Below are 10,098 nucleotides of genomic sequence, written 5' to 3'. Positions count from 1 at the left end.
TGGTAACCAGGCTAAAAGATAGTCCCGCTATTTGCGGAGAGGATGTAGGACTCGGGAGCTATAATAGGTTTGGTAACCAGGCTAAAAGATAGTCCCGCTATTTGCGGAAAGGATGTAGGACTCGGGAGCTATAATAGGTTTGGTAACCGGGCTAACTATCTTTACCTTTTTACAAAATCTTTCAGTACCCTACTTTGATATTAACCAGTGCAATAGCTCAATTGGTAGAGTGCTCGCTTTGTAACCGGGAGGTTGTGAGTTTAAACCCCGGCTGGGTCATACCAAAGTCTTTAAAAATGGTACACACTTCTTTCTCTGCTTAGCACTCGGCACATATGAGAAAGAGTGTGGGAAGGTCAAACACAGCACTACCAGCGGACCAGCCCCTGCTGTAGTGCATTGTACAACTGTGTGTTGCCCAAGGGCTACGGAAATGGATATGGGCACCACCCTATGCTCAGCATAAGGGCACGGGAGACCTTTCCTTTTCCTTTCCTTTGATATTGTTTGCTAGTGACTGTAAACTTCAGTGGCTCACAGTACTGTTCTGTCTTCCAGGCCCATGGCACCTGTCCCAAAGGTGTGAATTGCCCCAGATCACATGATCCCGACATCATCATTGATCAGGAGGACTGGGTCAAGGCCAACAAGAAACGCAGACGAGACAGGAAGAAGAAGAAGAAGGGCAACAAGGAAGGAGAACAAGACATTACCGAACATCCCGTTTCCATGGAAACAGATGATCAAAGTGTAGAAGACTCTGTGAACTGTGACAGTCAGACACACACCGACCAATCAGATGGCAGAACTGGTAATGTGGTTGCAAAGACACCTGTGGGCTGCCACAGGGCTGGATTTGATGCCTTCATGACAGGTTTTGCCATGGCAACCATGGTATGCAAATTAGGAAAGCTCTGTGGCGAGGCCGAATCGTTTTCAGCGAGGTTCCAGCTTGAAGAGTTTGCTAACAGGGTGTACCTGAGTGGAAAAGACTTCCCCTTGCAGGTAACCAGGAGTGCTTTTGCAAAACCTTCCAACAACCATAAGGCCAAGCTGGAAAGACTACAGATTGGAGGGACTCCATATCAGTAATAATTTTAAAGAATCTTGAGATGTTAGTTGTGAGGCCACTACAAATCCGATCTACTCACTGTCAGAAGAATGGTATGTGCATTTTTAGGTACCCATTACTGTGTATTACTGTAGCTGGACTGTGTAAGAGCATTCTGGCTAGTTGCGTCATCATTTTAGACTTCTGACAAGAGCTGTCCCTGTGAAAGCTAGACAGCATTTTATTTGTTCACAACAGATGAAGAACTAGGAGAGCCAAAATATAAGAAATGTGTAAGAAGTGTATACATTGTCCCAAAGCAGAAAATAATTTGGTAACCCTTGTTTTACTGATTTTTAAAAGTACTTGTATTTTGTTATGATGTACCAGTAATGTCAAAGATGACATTCTTTTAACCCAATAAATACATTGTTTAAAGTTTCAAGGATCTACTGCGAGTGAGAGTTTGTCCTCTGTGTGCAGTTGTCATCATCATTTGGTGGTTGTTATGCTTGCGCATCGGACTGTTTCTTCCAGTTCCTTTTGTGCCAGGTAGGTGAGTGATCTGTTTTGGTGTAAGCGGGCCATTGGAGCTGTAGGATTACATGTACATTCAAATACATGTCGGTAACATTACAAGTTGACATCCTTGTGTAATGATGCAGTTGTATAAGCTGCCCATATATACATGTAGAAGTCACCTAAAAATGTCAGTAAAATGACAATTTAATTTTACATCTTGTTAATAATGCTCAGGACAGCTACCTATGTAAAAGTAGCATCATTAAGAAGCCATGCCACTTGTCTAGTAGTAATTAATAAATTGGTAAAAAAGTAATGTGAATATCAGTATTAATTCTACAAAATGTATGAATGAACCATTTTACCTTTGCATTACATTACATTAATTACATGTATGTACAATTAAAAAAAAGTTCTCTTTAGTTTTCATCTATTATACAAAAACTTGCAATTAACATGCCAAGATGGTCTGCCTCCTAGATTGATTTTCCTTATGTCCAGATACTTTGAAATTACTTTCCTATGACCTATCAATTGTAAATCTCCTGTGCCTTTACATATACATTCATACGGGGGTGGTTAAACATTTAAAAAAATCTTTAGTCCTTGTCTCCTTGATATACTCTATCCGTTTAACTGATTTTCCAATGGGTCCAACTCAGTGGGTGGTACCATAGTACAACAATATTACATGTACAGGTACATGTGAATATCTTTAATTCTTGGTTATTTGTCACTCTCCGTTGACTTGTTCATATGCCTTTTTGGCTGGGTCTTTGATGTATATGGAGACTTCTCCAAACACAGGTAGCCTGATGGTCTCAGTCTCCTGTCCCCTAGAGAAGTGGTGAATCACCTTCTGTCTGTCCTGCTGCTGGTTGTACAGAATGGCCAAGTGGTAGTGAGCAGGAGATGCAAAGTATTCATTATCTGGTGTCAGCCTCAGGAGGTGCTCGAATTGTCTGATTGCTGATGTCTCAGAAACTTTCTTAGACAGTAAGGCTGTGCTATACACAGTCTCCACATGGTCCTGTTTGTGCATAAGAGAACTAGCCATGGCTGACAGGGCTTTGGCAAGAGCAGAGGGTTTCACAGTTGGCATCACTGTTGGATTGAAGTCAGGACTTGCCTCCCATATGGCCCATCCCAGGTAGCAGTAGATGTGGTGCAGGTGTTGGTATAGCCAGTCTCCTGGTCCATGCTGTAGGATGGCATCAACCACCTGCTGCAGGGTGTGCACCCGGCTGTCTCCATTTGGTAGCTGCAGGGCTGTCAACAGCAGACAGGTGCTGTCAGTGGGGTCAGCTTGTAGCTGGGATGTCATTAGCTGCATCAGTTTGGCTTTGTTCAAGTTCAGACATGACTGCCCATACAGTATGGTATTTATATCACTTGGTATTTTTTTTTCCGGCTGCATGAATCCATGAACTAAGGCCTTGACTCCCCCCAGGTCTGTGTACCCACTTCTGGTCAGGATTTCTGCTCCTTCTTCCCAGGACATGTGGGCCTTGATGTGACGTTGTGCTGTTGGTGAGTCCTTGTGTTCCTGTAGCCTGGCTGTCTGCCACTTGAGTGATCCCTCTTCCACCTCCTCATGAGCTGAAGTGATGGACATGGCTGCTATAGAGGACATGTCTTCAGGCAGGCCTGAGTCTCCTCCTGTAGTCACACTGGGTGGCACTGTCTGTAAAGGAAGGAAAAAATAATCACAATAAAGTAATACGTGATTGTACCGGTATTTTGGAACACTGTCGACGTCAGAAAGATCATTGAACAGAACAGAATCATTGAATCATTTGTGTGTATTTGTGTTAAAATTATTGATGATTACAACAGATTTGCAAGTTCTATGCCATAGCAAGTTCAACACAGCACCCTCCATAGTTCTGCAAATTGAAATGTGCATAGCTATAAAACTTATATACACCATACCTGTTTCTCCACCATCCCTGCCCACTCGGATCTTTCCCCTTCCTGCTCTGTTCCTGTTTCCCTTTCCTGTTCTTCTTCCTGTCCCTGCTCATCTTGAAACAACCATCCCTCCAGCCCCACTTGGATCAGTCCAGTCCAGCCAATCTTCTGAAACTCGTCCTCCAATAGCAGCTGCAGACAGGTGCTTCCAGTCCCCTGGTGGATTTTCTCATTGAAGCTGCGGAGGACCCAGTAGCCAGCCTGGGAAAACAAATCATGGAAAAAACAAGACATTATTGGTATCGTTCCTCCTTACTTATTTTCTACTGCTATGTACAGTAAACTGAAAATTGTTTGCCTTTGTACTGTAAGCCACAGTAAGGTTGTCTCTATGTCTACAGTAAATACATGTACATTAATATTAACATTACAGTAAATACATGTACATTAATACCTGATGGGGGAGGCTTTTGAGGCCTGTGTCAACTTACATGTAAATGCCGGATAACACTAGAACCACCAAACTTGGTGACTTTCCCTGAAATATTATCTGGCAACAATTTCATGTTGCTATGGCAACAGTTTTCTGACATTTTGGGGGGAAATTCAGTAATTTTGGATAACATAATTATATAGTTTTAGGATTCTCAGTGTTCAGTTACATGTTTTCTAACATTAATAATTGTTATGTAATTCTTAAAAGTATGCAATTTGATGTAACATCATTAAGAATCCATATTCTATACTAATTTGATCATTTGTCAACCATATCATATCATTAAGTGTGACTGTTATTTTCCCTAAAACTTCATCACTGCTAGCCAATAAAATCACATAAAGACGTCATAATGGCATCATATCAGGTCATAACGGCAGCAAATTTGCCATTATGACTAGTACACTGTTTTGTATCATCCTCTAAAAATTTGACGATCATACAATAAGTAGTTTACGAGTTACTGGAAGATCAAAAATATGGTCTGAACAAGGTTAGCTAGACTTGCCTTGAAATTTGCTGGTATACCATTTGTGCACATCTTACCTGAGAGAGAAACTTCACATGAATGAGGAGAGATCCTTTCTCAATCTTTTCCACAATTATGTGGCCGTCTTTCTCCACTGCCTTGCAGATGGCTTTGTCTGTCTTCTGTCTGTTTGCAAGCCAAAAAGCTGCCAGGCTCATGGCCCCTGCTGCTATCCCTGTACCCACAATGGCCGCTGGTGACTGGGTGGCTTGGCTGGCAACATAAGACGCACCTACCGTCACCCCTCCAACTATGGCTGCAGCTGCAAGACCAGCATCCTTGATCCGGATAGTTGCCCCCCCAAAGCCACCCTCCCTCCTTTCCATCACAGCTGCAGCTTCGAATACAGGGGTAGATTGCTCACGGCTGGCTGCTAGCACAGGTGGACATTTCACTGCAGCTTGACCGATTGGGTCTGCTTGAGATGCAGCTGCAGCTTGTTCAGGAGCCTGAAGGTGCATCTGTTGCCCAGCTGGCCCCAGTCCCCCAGACTGGCCCCCTGGCTGAGCGCCTTGCCCCTCTGCACCACTACCCTGTGCCCGAACCTGCGTCGTCATCCTCACACTTGGCTGATCTGCCTGACCTTGCTCTTGAATCTGCCTTGAATCCTGGTCAGACATTGTGATGAAGGTTCTGGGCTAAATCTTTAGATTAATAAGTGAAACTGAAGGTAGATCCGTGTCTTTTTGCAGTCAAGGGACTGGGCAAAATGGGGGTTAAGAAAGAGAAAGGAGGACTTTATCCAGTCACGTCACTAGTTGAAAACAAATAATTCACTTCTGTATCACACTATAAAAGTTAATGTTTAGCTGTGACACAACCTAGTATGATACAAACATGGTTGTGTTTAAATTGTAGGGTCAAAAGTCACACAATGTAATATACACGGATGATGTGTGGACAGCACCATTACTTCATGCTATTTTCACTTACATATAATTTGTAGATCTCTTGTGCCTCAACATGTATGTATACATTCATGTTAGGTGTTGAAGAAATATTGCCTGTATAGTTTTCCTATGTGTCTAAGGCCACACCAATTTAATTTGTTGGTTCTCGGATTCGCCTCTTCATTTTTTTCTATTTGCAAAAAAAAAATTACTGGTTCTGAATCAACTCAAAAATGCTCATATTTTGCCCCCAACAGTTGAGGAAATTCCTTTTCTTACTAGTTGTTACAGTTTTTCCATCTATCAATGCAGTGGTTTGATTAAAAGTTCAAAATTTATACTTTAAATTTTAACCCAGCCTTTTTTGTTGACTTCATGGCTCATATTGTAGCATTTGGGGCTATAATAGGATGCCTAGAACTGTTTTTATTTTTATTTTTTTTCGCCCTGTCGCTTCATATTTTTTCTGAAAAAATCCGAGAACCAACAAATTAAATTGGTGTGGCCTAACTTGTGGAAGGGCATAGCTATATATCTGCCTGACCTTGTTAATGAAACAATGCTACAATTCCATAGTGGTAACTGCCAGCAACTTCATAGTTGCATTTGGAAGTTAAGTGATGGTGAACATCATTGAACAAACTTATGAGGAATTACTAGAATAGCCTTGTAATGATATTTTGTAAATAATATGATCAACTGGTATAATTAATGCAAATAGAATCTCATTTGCATAATCAATGAGAAACATAATTCTTTAGTCATAAAGGTTAACATCATTTAGCAAAGCTACGAGGTCGTGAAACACTGGTATTATGACTGTCACACTGATACACAAAAGAGTCAAGACACTAACAAGATCTGCTCCATCCGTAATTAGTTTTTATTTGCAAACAGTAAACTTTGTAGAGGACATACATTATCTGCTTGACATTGTTTTTAGTCATAATTCTGAAAGCACAAAGTTTTTTTTACTGCCTTGTTACATTATATTTTGCGAGTAATTGGGAAACGAAAAAATACCATAATAAACAGGTCACCCTTCTTGTCATCCTGAATGACAGGACAACATTCCAAAAGACAACAAAAACACAACTTGAGACAACATCCTTCCTGACACCAAGCCATCAACCCTGTCTTATATTCCTCTGTGGCCACAACACTTCAGTTTTTTTTATAAGGTTACAAGTCTGATTAACATATACAAAAGAAATGATGTATGCCTTTGTAATTTTTCCTTTACATCATCAAAATCCTTCAGTAAATTCATCCCTTTGACTAGTGTGGGGTCCAAATATATCACTACTTTGTGTAAGAAAAAAGATCAATTCATTGCACAAAGCACAGGTGTGTAAAACTGATTGTTTGGAGGGGTGTGCAGGTTTAGGACAGCAGGGGTGTGAGGGAGGGCGTGGCGCAGTGCAGTCTTGGTCCTGATCTAGACGCCCTCTCCCTTAGAAGGCTCGTCAAAGTTGGCCACCAGTTCTGTGGTCAAGAAAACATGACAACTTACAAGAGGATACATATGTATTGAGCCTGAAAGGATTTCCAAGACTTAAAAGAAACTTTGTGAAAACAGACCTAAAGGTAGTGGTGCATACCAGTTCACTGGACTTGGATCCGGACTTGTAAGAATGTTTAGGTTCAAGTCCAAAAAAACCTAAAAGTCAAGAACCGAGTCCGGACTTATTACCATAAAAGACCATTTCACATACCACTTTTCTTTTCAAACCACCTAAAACCTTCCATAGATTGCAAAATCTTTGCTGCAAAATGAAGAAAACATTGCCATCGTCAAGTACCGGCCTCCATGTTATGTGGCCAAAGTTTCACCCAGACAACATTGCAAGGTTGCCAACATGTAATTTTGTATATGGTATGGGTTTAGGTCCGAACCTCTGGACTTGAATCCGGACCTGAAGCTAAATGTGGGTTTAGGTATGCAGCACTATTTACCACTGGATCCACCATACAGCCCTTGTCTAGCCTAATCATTGGAGCGCCCGTTACCTTGTGACGGCAGAGACTCTGCCAATTTCTTCAGGTTGGACAGACTGTCAGCTCCCTGTGAGGAAAAGGAAGAACAAATTAAACAACAACAAAAACAAAAACAAATTTTGTGTAACTTTACCAGAAAGTAAGACAATCTACAACTAATGTCAGTTCTTGTCAATGAATATCCTTGCTACAACGATGTACATGTACAAAGAGAAACAATTCACAGCCCAACTTTTCTCTTGTATGTGTAGAAGTTCTGTACTCACCAGCTGGTTCAAAATGCCTGGCAACATTTCTGTCAACTCTGCAATAAAGAAACCAAAGACACTATGAATCGATAGTATGATTTTTGACTTATGTAGAACATTGTAGTATCTTGACAGACAAGAGGACACTTTGAAAATCTTTTGCCCATACATTCACTAAATCTAAGATAACTTCGGGTAGTGCTGCATACCGGTTCACTGGACTTGGATCCGGACTTGTAAAAATGTTTAGGTTCAAGTCCAAAAAAAACCTAAAAGTCAAGAACCGAGTCCGGACTCATTACCATAAAAGACCATTTCACATACCCCTTTTCTTTCCAAACCACCTAAAACCTTAGGTAGATTGCAAAAACTTTGCTGCAAAATGAAGAAAACATTGCCATTTTGCATTGTCAAGTACCGGCCTCCATGTTATGTGGCCAAAATTTCACCCAGACAACATGGCAAGGTTGTCAACATGCAATTTTATATATGCCATGGGTTCAGGTCCGGACTTACAAGTCCGGAACTGACCCTTAACCTCTGGACTTGAATCCGGACCTGAACCTAAATGTGGGTTTAGGTATGCAGCACTAACTTCGGGTTTACATCGCATCGTGTAAAACGGAAGCCATCAGTCTGACACAGACAGTAAAGCAGGTTTCTCACGTTTGTTTTCAGCGTGGCCGGTGATGGCGAAAGTGTTGGCAGCGAGGGAGGCCTGGACCTTGGGGTTGTTGAAGTGGACAACAGTCCCATCATCCTTAATCATGTTCACCTGAGGAGGAAAAATACAAACATGTATGATGCAGAACTGCTGTAGATGCTGTTGAACTTGAAGTCTTAACATAATCAAAATCTAAGAGAATCAACTGTCATGACTAGTGATGCATACCTAAGCAAAGATTTTACAATCTACGGACGGTTTTAGGTGGTTTGGAAAGAAAAGGGGTATGTGAAATGGTCTTTTATGGTAATAAGTCCGGACTCAGTTCTTCACTTTTAATTTTTTTTTGGACTTGAACCTAAACATTCTTACAAGTCCTGATCCAAGTCCAGTGAACCGGTATGCATCACTAGTCATGACATGTGGTGGTCAAAGATCTAGAAGTACCTCCTCTATTCCTGGGATGTTGTTGACTGCCAGTTTCTTCAGACTGGACTGCAGTTTCTTGTCATCAGTGGTGGCCGTCCTGTGGACAACCTTTCTTTTCCTACGAGCACTGCCCTAGAAACAACACAAAGGCAACAAGCTCACATTGGAGTGAAGGATACACATACTTGTTACTTGTATGATTATTTTCATGTTTCACAAATTCAGTTAGTTTGCAGAGCTGCAGCTTTAGACAAATAGAACAGCAGATGTGTAATGTCGAGTTGTGTATACTTGAGTAAAAAAAAATCAAAACTTACCTTTCCTCCTATACGGACTTGCTCGGACAACCTCTGCATTTTATTCAACGTTTCTTGATTCATTTTTCTGGCTTTTTATTGTATTTTTTCTTGTTATAAACTGTAAAAAGAAGGAAAGATATGGCTATCAGTTATTTTACAGTCAGCAATAATTGTATGAGAAACACAACTAAGCGATAAAATGATATGCTTATATGATTTGTCTTGTCATTTACATAAAAAATTCATTAACTATTGGTAAGACAATTCATAACTTGACTTTCAACCTATACTCAAGGTATTTCCTGGTCTCCAAGTCGCAACACAACAAGGTAAGAATTTTCAAAATTGCATCATCATAAATTTTCCAGACACTAGACTGTCTAGAGGGAGTGTATTTTTTGGGGGATGGTTTCTGAATGGGGATCGTTTGTGTATATTCCTTTTTTCGTTGTTATTTAAAGATATCTAGCATTCACAGCTGAATCCACATATGATGGGGGGGGGGTGAGATACATGTACATCCATGCCATGTGATCTGCTTCCTTTGTGTCAAAAATAGCGATCGCATGGCTCACTTTTTGTTCAAGTTGCTAGGGCCGACCAAAATCAACACGTATTCCTACCGCGACCAAAAATCTACCATCTTAGACAAAAGACTTTCTTAAATGACGTCGAAAAACATCAAAAGTGTGAATGAATCCTAATTTTGGGACATACCACGAGTCGTGATGAGTGCGCCTGTGATGTGAAAATCATAATGAATTTCGGACAGGCAACCGACATGTGCCGTTTCCAATCCACGAAACCGTCGTCTGTGCCGAAAATACCCCCACATTTCTCATTAAAAACATTCCAGAATTGATCGGAGACATGAGATTACTGTTCTAGTGCGAATCTGACGGAGTAAAGCTGAGAAAAATGGAGAAACTCACCAAAAGTCGCGGCTACCTTTCAATGCACGAGGCAATAAGATGGCGGGACAGGAATTTCGTGTGGAGTGACGTCAGAGGTCAAATCAAGTCGCCCACACTTTTGTCAAATATCGCCTAAATATAAATCAA

General features: G+C 41.0%; 3 protein-coding genes across 3 annotated transcripts in view; 1 reads left to right on the top strand and 2 right to left on the bottom strand.

The window, feature by feature from the left end:
• The window catches only part of LOC109476043 (target of EGR1 protein 1-like), an 8,978-nt gene extending 7,642 nt beyond the window's left edge, over positions 1–1,336 (top strand). The window contains exon 8 of the mRNA XM_019776869.1: positions 559–1,336. Coding sequence (XP_019632428.1) covers positions 559–1,092 — 534 coding nt within the window. The 3' untranslated portion in view covers positions 1,093–1,336. The remainder of the gene's footprint in view (positions 1–558) is intronic.
• Positions 1,337–2,055: 719 nt separating this feature from the next.
• On the bottom strand, positions 2,056–5,129 carry LOC109475981. Its single transcript, XM_019776788.1, has 3 exons — positions 4,527–5,129; positions 3,506–3,745; positions 2,056–3,257 (listed from the first exon to the last, which is right to left on the bottom strand). The coding sequence occupies exons 1-3, from the start codon at positions 5,127–5,129 to the stop codon at positions 2,307–2,309; spliced, it is 1,794 nt and encodes a 597-aa protein (XP_019632347.1). The 3' UTR covers positions 2,056–2,306.
• Positions 5,130–7,118: 1,989 nt separating this feature from the next.
• LOC109476041 (transcription factor BTF3 homolog 4-like) lies at positions 7,119–10,091 on the bottom strand. The gene is made up of 6 exons (XM_019776866.1): positions 9,970–10,091; positions 9,056–9,155; positions 8,757–8,870; positions 8,312–8,420; positions 7,664–7,701; positions 7,119–7,464 (listed from the first exon to the last, which is right to left on the bottom strand). Exons 2-6 carry the CDS (start codon positions 9,116–9,118, stop codon positions 7,387–7,389), a joined length of 402 nt encoding a protein of 133 aa, XP_019632425.1. The 5' UTR covers positions 9,119–9,155; positions 9,970–10,091; the 3' UTR covers positions 7,119–7,386.
• Between the last annotated feature and the right edge of the window lie 7 nt (positions 10,092–10,098).

The sequence above is a fragment of the Branchiostoma belcheri genome, unplaced genomic scaffold (genome assembly GCF_001625305.1).
Source record: "Branchiostoma belcheri isolate BF01 breed outbred unplaced genomic scaffold, Haploidv18h27 scaffold36, whole genome shotgun sequence".
NCBI classification, from domain to species: Eukaryota; Metazoa; Chordata; class Leptocardii; order Amphioxiformes; family Branchiostomatidae; genus Branchiostoma; species Branchiostoma belcheri.
Note: the sequence above shows the minus strand (reverse complement) of the source record. Positions and strands in the feature narration are given on the sequence as shown.

Bases quoted from the DNA above. Each gene is read 5' to 3' on its own strand.
- LOC109475981 (XM_019776788.1), bottom strand. From the start codon at position 5,129: ATGTCTGACCAGGATTCAAGGCAGATTCAAGAGCAAGGTCAGGCAGAT. The intron at 3,746-4,526 runs GTAAGATGTGCA...TTGTTTTCCCAG, and splicing joins ATGTGAAGTTTCTCTCTCAG to GCTGGCTACTGGGTCCTCCG. The intron at 3,258-3,505 runs GTATGGTGTATA...CTTCCTTTACAG, and splicing joins CAGGGATGGTGGAGAAACAG to ACAGTGCCACCCAGTGTGAC.
- LOC109476041 (XM_019776866.1), bottom strand. From the start codon at position 9,118: ATGAATCAAGAAACGTTGAATAAAATGCAGAGGTTGTCCGAGCAAGTC. The intron at 8,871-9,055 runs GTAAGTTTTGAT...TGTTGTTTCTAG, and splicing joins AAGTCCGTATAGGAGGAAAG to GGCAGTGCTCGTAGGAAAAG. The intron at 8,421-8,756 runs GTACTTCTAGAT...TTTCCTCCTCAG, and splicing joins ACATCCCAGGAATAGAGGAG to GTGAACATGATTAAGGATGA.